Source organism: Gadus macrocephalus, chromosome 15 (assembly GCF_031168955.1).
Source record: "Gadus macrocephalus chromosome 15, ASM3116895v1".
NCBI classification, from domain to species: Eukaryota; Metazoa; Chordata; class Actinopteri; order Gadiformes; family Gadidae; genus Gadus; species Gadus macrocephalus.
This window is the reverse complement of record NC_082396.1, coordinates 11,465,074-11,484,511: the sequence shown is the minus strand read 5'-3', so window position 1 is coordinate 11,484,511 and position 19,438 is coordinate 11,465,074. Positions and strand designations below refer to the sequence as shown.

General features: G+C 41.7%; 1 protein-coding gene across 1 annotated transcript in view; it reads left to right on the top strand.

The window, feature by feature from the left end:
• pdzd8 (PDZ domain containing 8) overlaps positions 1 to 19,438 on the top strand; it is a 33,323-nt gene that overhangs the window by 962 nt on the left and 12,923 nt on the right. Inside the window, exons 1-3 of the mRNA XM_060073906.1 lie at positions 1 to 56; positions 8,858 to 8,983; positions 12,261 to 12,363. The exon at positions 1 to 56 is cut by the window's left edge and continues 962 nt beyond it. Coding sequence (XP_059929889.1) covers positions 1 to 56; positions 8,858 to 8,983; positions 12,261 to 12,363 — 285 coding nt within the window. The remainder of the gene's footprint in view (positions 57 to 8,857; positions 8,984 to 12,260; positions 12,364 to 19,438) is intronic.

Here is a 19,438-nt window from a genome sequence, read left to right as displayed (position 1 = left end):
AACCAGCTCAAACGCGTCATCAAGAAGAAACATACCTTGCCAAATTACAAAATCAGGTACGTGTAAGTGAAAGAGGTTCACAAGGTGAACTGCTTTCCAATAATAGGGCCATCTGGCTGCCTATATCCATTCGAAATGTTAGCATCAGCAATATATTTGCTATCAAGGTGCTGCAACTAAACCGTGCAGGTGCATGTGTTTACAGTCATCATAAGGTGGTATATCATTCAACTGTACATATGTCTACTTTGTTTTAAGCGGTAAAATCCTCAGGGAATTGTGTTTATTTGACAGTAGTGGAGTCAAAAAGAGGAGCCTATAAATAAGACTTGACGGCATGCAGGCCACAACAACACAGCTAGTGTTGCTGGTAACAGTTGACAAATGGCCTTGAGACATCTCCTCACACATTGTCATACAACCCTTGCCTACCACACTTGACCCTAAACCAGGCGATGAGGGGGGAACCAGACCTCATTTTGATGGTCCAAATCCTGTAACCCAGGACAACTGGTAGGCCTACTTGTTGCCCAGTTACCCAGTTTCAAGATTTGGGCAGACTTGAGCTCAGTCCAGTAATGGCTGCCAGTAGGCTGGGTATCCATGGCAACCAGGATGTAAGCACTAGTGACGCCATCTCCGTCCTGGAACCAACATCCAAGGCACGGAACTAATCCCAGGGTAGCCTTGGCCCTTGTGGGCTACGTTTTAGCTGGTTGTGTATTTGAGTTAACCCATACTTTCCAATCTGCTGTGGTCTATGGTGTGACTTAAAGACTGTACCACGTATTGTGGATAGCTTGGTCTGAAATGAACCAGGACACCTCCTCAAACCTTTCTGGCTTCACTCCTAGATGTTGTACCATCTCAGGGCTCTGTCCACGATGAATGTGTGGGTTTGTTGTTGGTCTCGGTGTGTGGGTTTGTGTGAATACATTTCCATGCACTTGACAATTGTGATTCTGTTTTCGAAATATGTGTTGATTCTGAAAAAAACACCAGCATTTATGTACAAATGTATAAATAGATAGTAGGGTTGTGTATGTGAATTGGAAGTTGTGGTATGTTTGAGTACATTAATCACGATTCTGTTTTCCAAATATTTGGTTGTTTCTCAAAACGACTGCTTTGATCGAAAATATGTTTTGTGTTGAAATGAAGTTACACATAAGCACCTTATTCAGACTCTGTTGACATGTTTACCTGGACTGAATGTAGGCTGATGGTGTAGTAGGGTGATGTTTTACTGGTCTCACTGTATTAGGATGCTGTATGCTAAAGGTATCGTAGAATGATGTTTACCTGGCCAGACTGTAGGCTAAATGTGCAGTAGGAATCTGTTTACCTGGTCCAACTCTTGTTGGAGGTCAACAGGTTGGGATTTAGGATTGATTAGAAACATTTGAAGTAACGGTTTTGATTTATAGACCATGAGACTAAATCGTTGCACTAACCCTAATAGAAAGATATTTACAAAAAAGAAGAAGAAGAAACTAGTATTTCATTAAACTTAAGTTCTATACTCATGGGTGCAAAAACAGCCAAATAAATCAACTTAATATGAAAACACCCTTTCAGATAATGACGCAGATAATACTGTTGTTGCACACTATAATAACAAGACATTCGTATTCATTCCCAATTATCTGTGATTTATATTAAGAAACAAGTGTAAAATTGAGTCCAAAATGTATGCCCTCACAATACCATGAGTGCCCACATGAATGGCCCATCAAACCCTTGACCCTGGCAGAGGTATTGCCTTGCTCCACCTGTCATGCCTGACAGGTTCACAGACCTATTAATTGCCCAGCTCTATTTCAAGGTTAAAGAAATGGCTTTCTGACTAAATCGATTAGAAAAGATGGACAGATGTCACACAAGCTGACAGTAATGGAGAGTGAGGAGAGAGAGTGCATTCAGCAGTTTACTTCCTCTTGCACCCACTTCCTGTCGCCTTTCCATTTGTTTTTTATCATATTGTTGATCTTTATTTTTTTTCTCTTCCTTCCTGATTTGGTTGAGTCTACTTTACAACACGCTCACAGAGCAGAGATTGTATTCTAGTTTTTTATTTATGCATGTTAAAGCACATGTTTGCTGTTCCAGTGCTAAACAACCAGATAATTGGTATTAGTGGCACACATCAAGGCATGTTGGTTAGTTAGCCTTGTGGTAGTTTGTCGGCCATGTTTGCTGTTTCACATCATGTTGGCCTGGTCTAAGTCAATTCAAGTTTATCAGGCCATTATTACAATAACATTCAGAGAAAAATAGCCTCCATTAAGCCGATCAGAGGATCTATACTAACCGCTCGCTAACCGCTTGCTAACCACTTTTCTTTAACAACAATGTGCTGTAGCAATTCTTTAATGAGTCAAAAGTTCTTTGCAATCTGATAAAGAAACAAGGCACTTTTTTGAATAGTAAGTTAATGGCAGGTAAAAAATACCACCAAACAGTCTGCAAATGGATGGCTCGTTCAATATCACAGGTTTACAACAGGGCTACATGCCAAAGACAAGGCATTTATTTCAGAGCCCTTGAAGGAAATTTGAGATCATCATCTAGAAAAAACCTAACCACACTGTTAGTCTGGTATTGGGTATTTGGTCTTCCCACAATGTCTCCGGTTTCAGGGGGAATTATTCCATACCACATCAGTCATGGATCTATATGGACAAAAAAAAAAAGCTGTCTGCAGTATCTTCTTTCGCTGTCAGTGCGCTGACTTGTGACATTAGACCGAGCGGATAAGCATTTCCCTGAAGTATGTCTTGCAAACCAAATTGTGGAGATGCGACCTTAGAACATGTTCTGCTTATTTTGGTTTTGCCCCTTTTTAAATGGTTCTATGGGCCTGGAAATCTGTCTCTCTCTCTCTCTCATTAATTATAATGATACAATATGCTAAGCTAGCCAAATAACTATCTTAAAGAGTATGCTGTTGTTCTGGACAGGGGGGTATCAGATACTTTACCAAAAATAACTATGGAGAAATCCCTCAGGGGATTCATTATAGAGGAAGTTTTCTATGGTATCCTCAAGCTAATTTCACAGCTTCAAATCTAATATAAAATTCATAATTATTGTCATGCACAACTCCATGACAATTGTCATGACCAACTCTACATTTAACAAATTACAAGGGGGGTGTCGATGATGATGATGATGAAAGTATAATAACATTTATTGAATGTAAAGAAAGGTCAACCTAAAAATAATTATTTCACTGTAAATTGCCTCCATGAAAGGGAGTCCAAGCAGCCACCAAGGTGGGTCCCCTGTTTGTACAGTGCACCCTTTTCCCTGTGAACGCATCCGTCAGCCTGGAGACAAAACGCTGTGACAGCATGGGCTCCAATTTAGCACCAGTGCCCCCAATTCCCCCGCACATCGACCCATACCTCAGGCAGCTCACCCAGCCACGCTGACCCACGCTGCAGCTCCTCTCCCCGGGTACCCTCTCAAAGGGTGGGCCCGGGCCTAAATGTTGGACCGCAGACTGGAGGGTTGTGCTGCTAGTGGGGTTGACTTGTATAGTGACAAACTCCTACATGGACCATTTAACAACATTTTACAAATTGTCTTTTTGGCTGATGCAAACTTATTATACTCTAGATGTTTTTCTTTAGCGTGCCATGGTTTAATATGTAAAAATGACAGATGAATAGACATTAATAAGAAAAAGAAGTGACAAATGCTGGCATCATGACAACGCCTTGCATCTCGGTTTCCCTAATTTTTGCGGTGCATGCCAACCCGACACCAGCCTGAACAGAAGGGGATGGAGTTTCCTTGTGTTCACACATCATTACTAATTCCACGGGAGTTACGCTTTTGTAGTTGTGATGATCACACGCAGTGCGTGGTTATCATGTGCTCAGGGACGGATGGGGAAAGTTGTGTCGGTTCATATGCAAACAAGGATCAGATTGTTTGATGCCGACCTTCAGGGACAACCGCACAGTTGTTCCGAAGGAAAGCTTCTCTTTTTACTTACCGTTCAAAGGCTATTGGTGTGGATGCAGCATCAGTACTTTGAATCATGCTTGGGTTTAACTGCACCTGCTGCAGGATCATCTAGCAGTGGGGGTGTTTGAATCACAGCCCAAAGGTTGTAAGGTTCGGACCCCAATGTGTGCGTTCTACTATATGAAGCCTTGAGGGATCGGTCATACTTTCTTCTTAGGGATATCTGTAAGTTGCTTTGACTAAATGTGTCTTCTTTGTTCTTCAAATGGCTTGTAAGCATGTGTAATTGTATGCATGCAACAGTACCAAGAAGATATCCTTACACCAGCAATCATAACAATATTGATAGCTTTATTCTAATCTAGCCCTATCATAAAACACATTGGAAGTACAGTCTTTCTGTATTAGCTCTCTTGCTGTTTATTTAAATTTATACAGTAAGTGTAGTGCTTTTTTTTAGGCATCATCAACTTGTAAAGTCAGCTCATGATGATTATAACTGCTGTAATATATTCCTGCACTGATCAATAATGTGTATTGAATCACGGCCTGATGCTACGTTGCCAGGTTCCTGCAGATCGCCAATTCTGGTGTCGGGCTTCTCGCTGTGCGATGATGTAATGCTGATGATGTAAAAACTCTGCCAGCGATCACATGACCGAGCAGCAGTGACCAGGCCACTGCTGCTATAGGCTTTAGTGTGTGTGTTTGTGTGTGTGCGTGTGTGTGTGTATTCGTTCATCATCCTTCCGGAAATGATCCCAAAATTCCCGAACATGGAAGTATCCGAATCCACTTTCCCCCACACACTCTCGGCTCCTCGCTTAGCTGCTGTCCAGGGTTGTTGTGTGTTACATAAGGGCTGGACATCTGCTTACTCTGCCCCTGCGACCCAGCCTTGAAAATCCAACTGTTGACCTTTTTAACACATGCAAATGATGTCTATCAAGCTCTTGATAATTCATTTGTTTTTGTGCAAATATAAGTTGCTATATTTACACAAGCAGTTTGGGAACAAGGTACATCCTGCCACCTTTAGCTCTGGGGTTAAAACCTTAATATATACATCCATGAAGGTATCAAGGGGTTGTGATACTTTATAGGTCAAGGGTAAATCCATCAGTTTCCAGTGTTTAGTATTGAATCATTTGGCGTCCAGCGTTTAGTTTGTCTCATTGCCCTTCACCCCCTATATGCTCCACATGTGGTCATCAGGATTACTGTCTGAAACATTAGTCTGCATTTCCGTGCCAGGTCCCTCCACAACGTTTAATCCTCTACCTCCGACTCTAGCTTGATTAAACCGGGATTTAACCCATCTTCCATAGTTCACTGTGGAGCGAAACATTTGGGAAAATCAGGGAGATAAGGCACTCACAGTATGTTTTTAGATGAGCTTAATATATAAGTGTTAATTTGTTGGAGCCCTACTGGTATAAACAACTGATATGATAATCAACCGAGTTTTATATTTATGAAAAACGTGTATGTTTTTTGTTCTGTTTATTTTTATCAAGTGTGCGTGACCTGTATGGATGTTTTTCTGCTCCCGTTTTAATCCCTGTGAGCAGGCTTAGTGAGCCGTAGCGGTCATTCCATCATATCCCACTCTGACTGCATCACAATTGATTCTCTGCTCCTCTACAATAAGGGTGTTCTTCATCCTCTCCTTCTGTTCCTTCCTGTCTCGCCCGACTCCTGACCAAGTAGAGGGAGGTGTTGTGGAGGATGAAAAGGGCCCCTTCAAACTCCTGGGAGCCCTGCAGTGTTTGTATACTACAGTAACTGTTGACCTGTAGGGCTCGCTGTCAGAGTTTGTACTTAAGGTTGGGGGCGGGTCAATTTTTTACAATTATATTTTATTTGTATTTTCTTCGTTTTTTACAGTTTAATCTAGAGCAGGACAATAGTAACAGGTACTATTTCCCTCAGGATTAATCAAGCCTTCTGAGTCTGAAATGGAAGGCCACATGCTTTTTCTATTTCACAAACACTAGAATACCAATGAAAACGACTTGACTAAGACCAGATCCTCTGTACATAAATCTCGTATGCGCCAGAAAGTCTTTTTCCAAAGTGTTGTCAAGGGGGCGCTTATCGCATCAGAATGTTGTGATTAGAAGCAGGAATGTCTGGCTCTTTGTCTACTTAAACCCCCCCAGTCTCATTACTAAAGCACCTGTAAGCCTGCGCACGACGAGACCAGAGTCTGCCTCTACTCCTCTGAATAAATCAGAAGAGTTGGGTTCACATGTGTTTGAGCCCCACTTTTAACCCACGCTCCGAGTAAACGGGCATGGTAACACAAGCCACTTTCAAAACCTCGTTCAGAATCTCGTAAGTGGGCACATTCAAGTTTTATAAGACAGCCGTTATCCCCCCTTGTTTGAAAGGTGAAGCAGCGCCGTGTTGTTACAGGGTGTGATGGGTAACTTAAAGACCAGCATTGAGGACAGTAAGTAAGGTATCGTATGGTGTGAGTATAGGGGCTGAGGCCGGGAGGAGGCTGCAGACAGCCTGGTGAACACGCGGGCCAACGCGCAGGGCGCAGAGTATCCCGGAGGAGGTGTCGTCTAATCCATTTTTAATAGAGCTCCACTGGCCAAGGCTAATGGTGACTGAGGAACGCGATACGCTCCTGTCTGCCCGCTTGTTCTGCAAAGGGGACAAAATGCAAGCTTGTTTTCCAATTAAGAAGACTTGACAGTGTCCAGGGCCTTTTGCTAACAAACTACCTTATCTGGGTGTTGGCAACAGCACACTCTTTTCGTACACTTATTTATTTGTATTGGTACCAGAACTCCCAATGACCCGTTCCAGCACATGAAAGCATGTGAGTGAAGTGATCTTGGTTGGCCTATGACTCTCGTTGACTTGTTTTTGCCACATCTATCCACATCTATCGATCTATACCTTCTCTAAAACACTAGCCAGTTTGCTCCTGAGGGCAAATATGTATCATCATCCAGATACATTTCCATACAATATGCACTTTAAAGAGTTATGTGTGGTCGCTCAACTTTTTAATTGATGGGTTGTATGTCACATATTGTTCAGTGTTGTCTTTATGAATGGAATGTGATACAACAGAAATTACTTGCTTGCGTGGCGATGCAGTTTGTTGGAATGTATACCTCTAGCTGCTTGGGGCCTTTGTTTGTGTTCTTCACAGCAATGCAGCTAAGGATAATGAGAGGTGTGTTTTTTTCACCTCACATAGTTGGCACCAGGAGCCCAGAACTAGCAATGTTTTTTTTCTCTAGCAGGGGGATCGAAATGGCAAAAATTTCATCCGGGAAGGTCAGTACCTCTTTATCTCCTCTCGTCACAAGATGTCCTTTCTCTATCGACCCAAAAGAACGTGGATTCAGTACTGCACTGTATCAGGAGAACAAGTAGCTGTTTGTGTTGGGGGTCAGGGGGGTAAAGTTGAGTCAGTGTCATCTGCTAGACAGAGATACTGGGAGTGAAACAATAAGGACTGATTACCGCACAGCGTTTTACCCTCAAAACTGACTGAATTTTATGCTGATGCAGAGCATTTCATGATGCAATACTCAAAAAATATATTGTACGATTCTCTTATTTTCTGTTGTTTTATTATCAAAACATGAACAATAAATGTTCTGTAATTGCTCTATCTTTTTACAATTTCAAATTTGAGCATAAGTGACATAATAGCTCCCCTTTACATTTTGGCAACAAGCTTTCACTTTCTGGAACTTAATAGACACCAGACCGGAGCAAAGGTTATCACAGAGATAAGTGTAATGGATATAGGTCTGGTGTACCTCATGTGCTCCAACAGTATGCTGGTAGGGAGAACAGTTTTCTCTCAGGCCTTAAGGGCTTCAAGCGCCACCCTAATCCTTATTGCTTCCACACCCACTGAGGGCCTGGCTCGGCCTTTTGAAGTCTAAGTCAACATTGACTGTTCCCTTGATGTAGACAAACTGTTCAGTTTTGTTGATTGAGCTATAGTATATAAGACTACTGAGTGAATGCATAATTTATTCAACACTTTATTTTTTTTATAAATCATACATTTTAGTAATTTGTGCTTAAATGGCATTTCATGCACTTTTGAGGCTTGGCAGAATAGTTCTGTTCCAGGTGGGGTGGCCCTTTGGGTGTACCTCGGTACTTGCCAAACGTGTTTATTAAAATCGGTATCAATTTCTCTTGACGGAACCGCCTTGAAACTTGTTGCCTGTCTAATAAACTTGGAATGGGGAGGGCTGGAATCCTAAAACTGGTGTCGACACATTGGGTGCACACAGTGAAACCTGCTGAGCCATCCAAACGTATGTGAAACACTAATGAGCATGGAAACAATAGAAACAGTTGGAAGAAGTATACTGGGTGTGTTGGCTTGAAAAACTGAGAGATTGCATGTCTGTGGCCTTGGTGGGTGTGTATGTGTTTCCTTCCATAGAAGATCACATGTCTCGATGTTTCTCAACAACCTACCAACAACCAAATAGTCATATTCTCCCCTTGATCTCTCTCATCCTTCTGATATATGAAGCATGTTCAGTATTGTTGTTGTATTCGATTCACAAGAAGCAAATAAAGTTCCTCTACAAGGTCCCTCTACAAGTTGTCTGCTGGGTACTAATTCTGTGAGGGTAAAAGTTGTATTCTTTATTCTTGTATTCTGAAGTCTGGTCTGTAATTGTCTGGCTTGTATGTAGCCTAATGCGAAGTGGGTCAAAAGTGACTTCTGTCACTATTGACACCATGCCAACAAATCAACATCAAACAACAAAAAAGTGATCATTGTAGTGGAAACGGGTTTAAACTTTTGTTTAGGTTATGTGGCTATACGGACTAGCAGAGTGTTAGCCTCCCCTAACCTCCTTCTCTCCTCCTCCCCCTCCAGATACAAGCCCTTCTTCCCGTTCCAAGTCCAGCCGCCCCTGGTCCCGGCCTATGACGCAGACCTGTCGGTCCACGATGATGCACTGGTGGAAGGCCGGCTCAGGGTCTCCCTGATCGAATGTAGCAGGTAAACAAACCCTGACCGCTGACTCTGTGAACTTTAACCTTCTCATTTTCTCTTTCTGTTTGAGAGGAATTCACCTTTTTCGATTAAATTATGTTTTCAGAGCATTTTCTGGTGTGTCACACAAAAGAGATGCCACAATGAGAGACACTACTTTTCAAATAAGTTTCTGGCCCTACTTTCTACCTATTTTATAGCAAAGCGTTGTCAAAATGATCGATATTCAACTTTTGGGCCGTTTGATCTGGTCTGTGGCATATGTTCACTGCTCAGACTGTGCGATGGGTTCAGATCCCTGCATGGGTTCATGAAAAACGAATTTGATCCTTAGTGGTATGGTCTAGGTATGACTCGGAGTTGTAAATGCTCAACACGTGGTTTATTATAACAGACACAAGCTTGAATTCTTGAGATGGTTCATGAAGCATCTCTCGAACACAGGTAAGAAATCAGTTTATATTGGAAGTGGGCGGAATGGTAAATAAGCCACACCTACATGTTCTAATTTAGCCAGGTACAACTTTGGTCTGTCTTGGCTTTAGCGGAAATGGCAAAGAGGCCATGTTTGTAGTCTTTAACCTATCTACAAACTCATAAATCCTTATATGGTGTTGTCCATTATGGGAAGAAGAAACCATTCATATCTGTTGTTAGCTTGAAACATGTCATCAGAAGAAGCATAGACTCGGATAATTAACATCAGGGTCCCGGTGTCAGACCTTCGCCACGCGTTTCTCCCCAAGAGGTGAACCGGAAGCATCGACCTGGCAGGCTTCATGGGAGTAGCCCTGATCACAACCCTCTTCTCATGCAGTAAAAGAGGAATTGAAACAGACTTTATTATTAAATCTTTGTTCACTCTAACTGGAAATACAATTTACTGCCCCGCTTCACTTTCACTATAAACTCCAACACTGATTTATGGATTAACGGTTGGTCTGATTGTAAACATTTTAAATGGCAGCAACTGCGTTTAATAGTAAATGTGTCCCAATATCTGGTTACCGGATTGGACGGCAAGTATTTTGAATCAAACAATGCTTTAGTGTGGTCAACTCAAAATACAGTCACTGCATTGCTAGCTCCTCCTCACTAATTATATATCTGATATTTTTTCAGTAATTATATGTTGATTTGTATAAACCATGCTGTTCTTTAAAGCCCTTGGTGGCAAGTACAGAAAATAAATGCAAGCAAAACACAACGTATGTTAAAGGATTGAATATTAAGAAACGTGCATTGATACACCTTTAGATTTTACGGATAATACGCACAAAATGCAATTAAAATGTACATAAGATATTGCGTACACATTAAATATCCATCACTTTACAGTATGTAGACAAGACATGCTACTGCTTTCATGGATCGGTATTTTCCAATATTTCATCATTCTTAAATAGCTAACACTGGTGCTGCAGGCCTCTTACAGTATCCCTCAGAGTAACCCAATCCACAGCCCACAAAGCTCAGGCAGGGCTACCGCCACACTGTCTCTGATGGACTGTTCCCATCCTCGCCCGCCTATGCACTCTGGCACGCACACACACGCACGTCACACTCAAACACACACACTCTTTCTCTCTTTTATATGGTTTGCTTATTAAAGTTTAATCCTGACTGACTCCACACTATCACAAACCTTGTGAGGCCTTGTCTGCGGTGGCAGACAGTGTGTGAATAGGGAAGTGAGCCGTTTGTGTGTGTGTCTGTGTGTGTGTTTGTGTTTGTGCGTGAGCTGAGCGTGCGTGTTGGTGTATTTGGTTCATGGACCAAATGGTTTTTCGGTTGAAGTGCATTAAATATGTATTCTCCCTTAGTCCCTATCGGTCTGTCTTAATTGTCTGTGCATAATGCAGAGGTTATAAAATTGATTAAGAGATGCCAAAGTAGACTCGCACGTAAAATAATAAAAGTTTTTTGCCAACCTCCCTAATATCTTTTAGTCGGTCACACTGTGCATCTAAATACCAGCTGCTTTACCAGTACATTTATTTTAGATTTAGTCTTAGTAGCTGCAATTATTAAATACCAGTAGTTTCCAGCAGAGGGAGACATACGCCGTGTTTATTTCAGCAGTTGATTGGCACTTTGCAAACACCAACCAAGCAGCTTACTGAACAGAGCAGAGAACAGAATGTGCCGGTACCAGCAATAATACTGACATTATGAGGTGGAATCAGTTTGTTGAGTAGCTAATCACAATTATGGGCAAATAATTGGAAATGTTGGGAACATTTTACTATTGGGTTTGCACAGGTATCGAAAAATATATAGAAATTATAAAAACTTCTTCTTAACTTTAATAGAATATCCTTCTGTATATTTTGTATATGCATATTTTATTTATTTAAAGATTTTTTTGACACATTATCTCACAGTAGAAGCCTACTACTTATTTGTATTTTGCATTTATATTTATGCTTGTTGATTTTATTTCTACTCAAGATAATCTATCATCAAGCAATCAAACAATTATCGATACAGTAATGGGAATAACTTTCGAGACTTGCGTGACTTAATGTGCATTTTGTCATTTCGCATTCTCCATGCATGACTGAACATGTATTTAAATACAGGGGATGCTCTGTTTTTCAAGGGGAGGTCAAACTTGACTCCTTTTGATTTTACTGTGACCTTTTATTATTTGTATGTTAAGGGGCTTTGAGTCTCTCGCCTTTGCTAGTCTAACCCTGTTATTTAGTAAAATAACCACATGTTTTGATATTTATTAGCGTATTATTTTTTAGGTCTCAATAAATCACACTGCAATGATGCAGTACATGCCACTATGACATTTTTAAGGTGCGTAGCTATTTCATTAGAACCAAAAACATTACATTACATCGGCTGCAAGAGCAATCTGTTTTAGTCCAGCAGGGCGCGTTGGTGGTCCGTTTTTGTGTACCTCATTGGTTTGCTCTGTGCAGTAGTTTAATCACTTGACGCATGAATTCTGTCGTAGTTCATAAGGTTTAAACAGAAGTTATGGCTGCCAGAGTCCTCCATTAATATTGGGATTTCCGTGGGAAATTGCTTATTAGCTATAAATATTAGATTATTTTCCTCAGATCGTATAATGTTTATGTGAAGATGATATATCGTAATTTGTTCACTGATTTGTGACAATTTGCAGGCCGTCTACGTTGGCCTCAGAGGGCTACCCGGTTAACGTAGAGACCACGGCAGCTGTTTAAAGCAAAACTATAACTTTGACTTCGACTTCAGACATGTTGCATTAGGAATCCATTGGTGTAACACGTTCTTTACCTCCTCCCAGGCTGTTCATCCTGGGCTCGTACGACCGTGAGACCTACGTCCACTGCACCCTGGAGCTGAGCAGCTGTGAGTGGAAGGAGAAGACCAGGAGCTCCATTAAGAAGGTCAGTGTGTCACATACTCCTCCTCCTCCCTCTTGTTCTACCTGTCTTGCGTAAAATGTCCCCAGACACTCCCTGTCTAAAACTCAACCAATGGCGCTGTTGGCTCACTGTAGTTTCATGTGTGCAAAGGCCCCCCATTTCGTTTTCCCACTACGTGTTATGAGTTTCATAAGCCCTTACAAGCAACCAGACAATCAGGACGTTGGTGAGATCTCACATGGGGAGTGTGCACCGAGATGTAGGATAGCTAGATACGAAACATACCAGCCCACCCAGTGGTCTCTGCTGACTGGCTCTATCCATCAGGCATCTTGGTGGACCACTCCCACCTGTGATGTCACAAATGGGTGTATTTATAAAGTAATTGCTGATGAACCTCATACCTTGCGATGCCCTTTAGAAAATAGAGAATATGACAGGTTTATTTCTAATGTCGTGGGACGGTCAACATTGGATTGTGCTTGTATTCAGAGTACTATTAAATGATCTGGAAGCCTTGCTTTCAAACGATCACTTGAAGATCATTAGAAGTGATCTAGGTAGAGACATTTATGTTATGTCTACATTGTAGTCTTTAACCTATCTACATGCCTGCCACACGGTAAAATCCCACATTTGAATTAATCTGATTTTGATGCCAATGGTTTTTGGTGGAGGAGGCGAAATTGAGTTAAAAAGGTGAACGAGCTAATTTTCACGTGATGTTGTCTCTAATCAGCAGTTTGATATGATAGCGAGTGATACTCGATGACACCTGGGACGGATGCAGTAGTGTCTGAACGTAAATGTCAGCTCTGTTGATTAGCGGAAACAAATCAAAAATAATAATTATTCCCGACCCCTATCTCCCCACTTACCCTAGCAAATTGGATTCCCTCCATGTGGCATTGCCATTTTAAACCGCAAAGGAAATCCAGGAAACCCGCTTCTAATTGCAGCAATTTAGAGATATTAAAATTATAACTTCGGCTTGGCTAGGAAGTGACTAGCAACCATGGGAAAGTGAAATGTCACAACTGATTGTGTCTCTACAAGAAGGGGATGTATCTTTTAATCTTTTGCCTGTGGCACTCTTGTGAAGGACATTTGTATTGTCCATAAAAGGAGATTGTGAAATTTGAACCACGGAGGAAGGCATTGTTGCTGTTTGACAGTCGTTTTGGGATACAGTCTACTGTTCCGCCATCAGGGGGCAGTTATGCTTCTTATTTTGATTCTGCCTTGTTTTGCTGAGCTAAAGATGGACTGTTGCACTACCCCCTCTCACATGAGGAGTGATATTAAACACTAGGTTTGATTCCACCTTAATAAAATGCATTTTGGAGGCCCTATGTAATATCAGAATGTTTGTAAAGATATTTGCATTTGTTTTTGAGTTTCATACAAAATACTTTTTCAACAGTCTGATAAAAATCTAAAATCTAACAAATTGAACATCCACCAAAGTGCATTGAAAAATTGCTTGACTCAAAGCTTTTTCTGTCGCTCATAGTGAGGGTTTATTTTGAAATGCTGAACTTTTGCGTGACTATAGAACCTCCCGCAGTCTTTCTCTCCGTATCTTGACAGAAATGGAGGTTATAGCTCCGCTCTGAAACGCTCACTTTGAGCTTCAACTGTCGCTGCTGCTTGGCGACCAACATGGCCGCCGCTTCTGAAGGACACTCTCCTCCCCTCTCCCCTCCTCCCACCCTCTCCTCTCTCGAACCACTTCAAAGGTGTGTGTTATTGGTGCAATAGATGCAGATGCAGGCTGGCATTTGGGGGTGGTTTACCAGACCTCTCCAGTCCACTGTTCCCTCTAGAGCCAGGATTACAGATACTACACCGGCCAGAAAAGGTCACTCCTACTCCCCCTCCTCCCCCATCCACCTCTCTCTTGGACTCCTCTGTCTCTTAAGTATCCTTCCTCCTCCTCCTCCTCTTTTTCCCTTCTTCCTCCACCCAAATAAGGTAGATGTGTGTGTGTGTGTGTGTGTGTGTGTGTGTGTGTGTGTGTGTGTGTGTGTGTGTGTGTGTGTGTGTGTGTGTGTGTGTGTGTGTGTGTGTGTGTGTGTGTGTGTGTGTGTGTGTGTGTGTGTGTGTGTGTGTCCGGGTACGTCAAATGTTTTGTCGAGGTTTCCTGTACCTTTTGGTTTTTGAATCGAGAAGAAAGACTTGCAGCTGGCAAATCGGCTCACTCACTCCCACACACACACACATGCGCACACACGCGCACTTGCATGAATGCACACACAGTTGATAATGATAATATTGGCTTTGAATGGACGACATAGGCTGTGTGTGTGACTGTGTGTTATTGTCTGGGTCTGTGTTAACGTGTTATTGTGACTCTATTTTTGTGTGTGTGTTTGTTGATAATGTGTGTACAAAGCTATTGAGTGTGTGTGTCGTCTTGTATTTGCTTGGTGTTATTACTGATGGCCGTCCGATAGTGCGTCTGCCGACCTTATTGGTCGGAGGCACACGCACACAGTCCCATGACTCAATACCCTCATGGTATCCACTCCAAATGAAAACATCAATCTACACATTTTTTGATTATAAATATATTGTGTTTAAGCCTCTAGTCGTGAGAATAGTGTTGCAAAGGTTTCATTTAAAAATGGTCCTGGTATGACGTTTTAAGACATGGATGGACAAATCAATGAGCATAACCGCCAGCTTCATTACCATATGGAGCACTCTAGTGAGGATCAGGGATAGTGAGAACATCTATGGTATTACGTGGTGAATGGAGCAGTGTGGATCAGTTTGTGAGTGGGGCATGCTTGGTGGTCTTTCATGAGCACGGCGTCTCGGTTAAGTTATTGTATCGCCGTGGTGGTACAGACACAAAGACACGCACACAGACTTCCTGTCTAGTATGGTCTTCAGTCCTTACATTTTCTATGAATGGTTTACAATGCAGAAGGATCCTTTTATTCCTATATTTCCTACTGGCCTGTTTGCTGTTTGCTTAGAGTACGTCACTGTATATTTTGTCTGTGTGCGTGTGTGCCCCATTTCAGGTGGGTGTGTGTGTGTGTGTGTGTGTGTGTGTGTGTGTGTGGTGTGTGCGCGCATTATGTTTCCCTTTTGAGCTGGTTTATTTGTGTGTGTTGTTTGCACATCTGCGCCACTGATTCCATCATTAACCTGAGCGTTGATGTCTTCTGACAGCTTGTCAGAGCGGAAGTGTGTGTGTGTATATGTGTACGTGTGTTTGCGTGTACATGTTTGTGGGAAGAGATGAACAGTTCAGTTCATGTCAACCCTTGTAAATATCTGTGAGTCTGGCTGAACAATGTTTTATATGGAATATACATGTATATAAAAATCTAAATATAGCCAAGACTTTCTAATATTGAAATCTGCAATGATGACTTTTTCCAAAAATGTATCATTTGCATGTATAAATAACAATGATAAGGCTACTATAAGTTAAAAGCATCATAAGTCGATTTCAAAATCTTATTTACAAATTACAAAGTAAAATATTAATATTTGTTGAAATAGTAAAGCAAACATCACATACTGCTGATAGTGCTGATAGTGGCTGATCATAACGTTAAGACCAAAATTGAAGTAAACATTCGATTTTTCGATTTTAGAAGCAATTTTCCGTCACAAAAATATTAACAATGATACTTAATGACAATAGTATAATACTGAAAATATTAACAATGACACTTAATGACAATAGTATAATATAAGTTCCTAGGTCACTAAAATATAATATAAAACAATGATACTTAATGATGATGGTTTAATATTTGTTCTTGGCCCACTACAATGTTAAAGGTCCCATGGCATGCCACCAGGTGTGGTGTGATTAGCCGGTACAAGCCGTTTTTGGAAATCTGCCCCTTATGACATCACAGGTGGGCGTGTCCACCTAGATGTGTGCTGGATAGATCAGTCTTCCAGCCTACCCAGTGGACTTTAGCAAACGTTGCTCATCTCTCCGTCACACATCTAGGTGGACACGCCCAGCTGTGATTTCACAAGGGGCAGATTTCCAAAACGGCTTGTAGCAGCTAATCACACCACACCTGGTGGCATGCCATGGGACCTTTTAATATTTGTGCTAGCTCAATGGAAACACTTGTGGTTTGGCATGGGTGAGGGGGCTGTAGGGGTACATGAGACTGAAAATGCTCAGTCAACACAACAGCAGTGTTACAGAGGAACGTTCCTAGCCATCTCGGTATGTGGTCTGGGGTGTCAGGACTTTTCCTGGGTCCCAGCCGTGGAAACCAAACGTCTGAGCTTCCTGCAGGCCCTCCAGAAGACCCCCTGTGGTCGGAAGGTCACAGCGTTGAGATTAAGACACACAAACATCTTGAAACCCAGGGGAACGGATCCGTCCTCACAGATGTTTTTGAGTGGACTTCATCGTGCATCTCTAAGCGTCTTTCTACATGGGCAGGCATGCACGCAGAGCTTTAAAGTACATTGATTTGAGTTGTTGTTGTTCATAATTTATGAATGAATTCATCAACCTATCAAGTCTTATCGTCTTGTTATAGTTCCTGACATGGAGATATTTATTTAATTCCTCCTTTACCACGTTTTTTTCTTGGTTCACATCAGAAATAGCCGGAAAATATGAGCTGGGAATCTGGTTATTGTGTGACAGCTATTTGTCATTAATGATATATTATAGACTAAATCTGCGTTGCCATGAGCAAAAAATACTGTAAAACCATTAGGGTTAATGAGCAGTGTTTAGTTGTTAATTGTCCACCCTGGTAAGATAAGATAACGCTTAATTAATCCTATGAGGCAAATTTAGCTTAGGTGCTCGGGCCGAGCCATATGGAAGACTAACTTGGTGTGATACTCATGGAGGATCTTTAGACGAGCTGATGGCTTTTCTGGGATTTTCCCTGGTCTTGGCGGTGGTCTACGGCTGAGCCATCTGTTGCGGTTCCAATACATTCAGATCTGATTTGGTGTTGCTCCAATAGCTCTGTTGGAAGAGATTGTTGCATCTTCTGAATGGAGGAAGTTTGAGTTTCCAGGATATAAATGGCTGGCTAGCTCCTACCACAGACGGTAGAATGCTAAGCAGAGGCTTCTACCAGTTGAAGATCAACCAGCCACTGAAGCTCTGACCTTGGTACTGATCCACCCGTGGTTAAACTTCGGCGACAGCAGTTAAAGCAGGCTCAATCCCAGTATTATCTGTCTTAAGTCTACCTTCCACGCACAACCTGGAGCCTTCCTTGAGGAAGGTGTCATAACGCTTTTCATCTTCATTGCTAAATTATATTTAGCTAGAAACATCCATGGTATGGGTTCCTGCCCCGTCTAGACAAGCTTTTGTAGTGGTGTTGCTTTGAGTTTGTGAGATTTCATTAAGGGGTTTGAAATCTGACCAATTCTCCATTGTGGTCCTCTGGGAAACGATTAATTATCTCTCATCCTGTTCATTATCTATTATCATTAATTCTATCACAGCAGCAAACATTTCAGTCCCTGGGAAACAATAGTTTATCTAACAGTGAGCAGGGTAACACTTTACAATAAGGGTGGATTAATTAGTCACTAATTAACATTAATGAATACAGTAATTTGTTTTATTATATGGCATTAGCATAAGGGTTAGGTTTACGGGTGGGGCTAGGATAAGTCGGTTAATTAATGACTAGTTACTGTAATGCTTATTACCGCATTAGCTAATGTTACTAAAATATGATGCCTAAAATATTAGAATTAAAATATGATTGCATATTTTATTACCTAAAATGAGTTAAGTAAAATAAGAAGTTGTTTTAATTAAAGTAACTTCTTATTTAAAATAAACAGCTAAATAATAAGTTAATGCTTTATTCAGGTCAAGTCCATTTGATTTGTGCACTCCTTATTCACATGACATCACTACAGTTACAGTCTCAAAGTGCATGAGGAGACCCATCACAAATCCAAAGGATATAGCATCCTGCATGAATGTAGGATGTTAAATATGCTAAACCAGTGGTTCTGAGAGCCCAGTTTGTCTTCTCCATAGCCCGGTCCCAACAGGGGGCTGCGGCCAATGGGATCGTCTGGAGTATTATCCAATAACGGCTGAAGCAGGCCATCAGCGCCAATAACGTTTCGTTGTTTCTGTTTAGCGGACTAAATCAACCTCTAATAGCCACTGGGGATGCCTGGCCACAGAGCTAGCACTGAGTGGATGGAAGGAAAACACAGGAGACGCCTGTGTTTGTTCACCTCAACAACAATCAATTCCTCAGGATTGTCAAGCCAATACGTACATGACGACAGTGCCGCCCGGGCAGGTTATGTGTCTGGTCTGATGCTATGCTGCTAACGCTCATTATGCTAACCATTTCCTGCGAGGGGTCGCCAGTCGATGCTCATCTCCTACACGCTGTGGGCTAACGTGGCTATGCTTATAGTAGTAGTGTGTGTGTGTGTGTGTGTGTGTGTGTGTGTGTGTGTGTGTGTGTGTGTGTGTGTGTGTGTGTGTGTGTGTGTGTGTGTGTGTGTGTGTGTGTGTGTGTGTGTGTGTGTGTGTGTGTGTGTGTGATGACACTGTTCACCATCATTTAATTGCTAGATGTTCCTCAAATATCTGCGATTATCTAATATCTGTTTCGATACCTTATACGTTTCTAAATGGGTAAAAACAACTCAATACTTAGCGTTTAGGGAAAACATTTATTGGCCTGCTGGATATTGGCCAGCTTTAATAAATGTTATCAGCCACAATCTGACAGCAGGCCTGTGTTGTGTCGGTTTCCAACATATAAATGTCATGTAAACTGATTATCTCTGACGTGAACATTAATGACACTGACGTCTGTACGGTTTGTGTTTTTCGAATATAAAGCAGCAAACAGAAAATACAGTTGATTATCAAAGACTTACTGTGCAGGGGGCAATGGTAAAACCAGAACCAAATAGAATACAACTCAATTTGTTGTCGTATTCCCCTCCTCCTACACACTCTGGCTGATGGGGGGAGGGTCCGAAGGCTGGTCTAGAAGACATGTTCTGTACAAGAGCAAAGGCTGGTTGTTGCATCCCTCCCAAGTACCTTGGGATCTCTATGTTTTCTGTGTTAAACTAAATAGATGTTAGT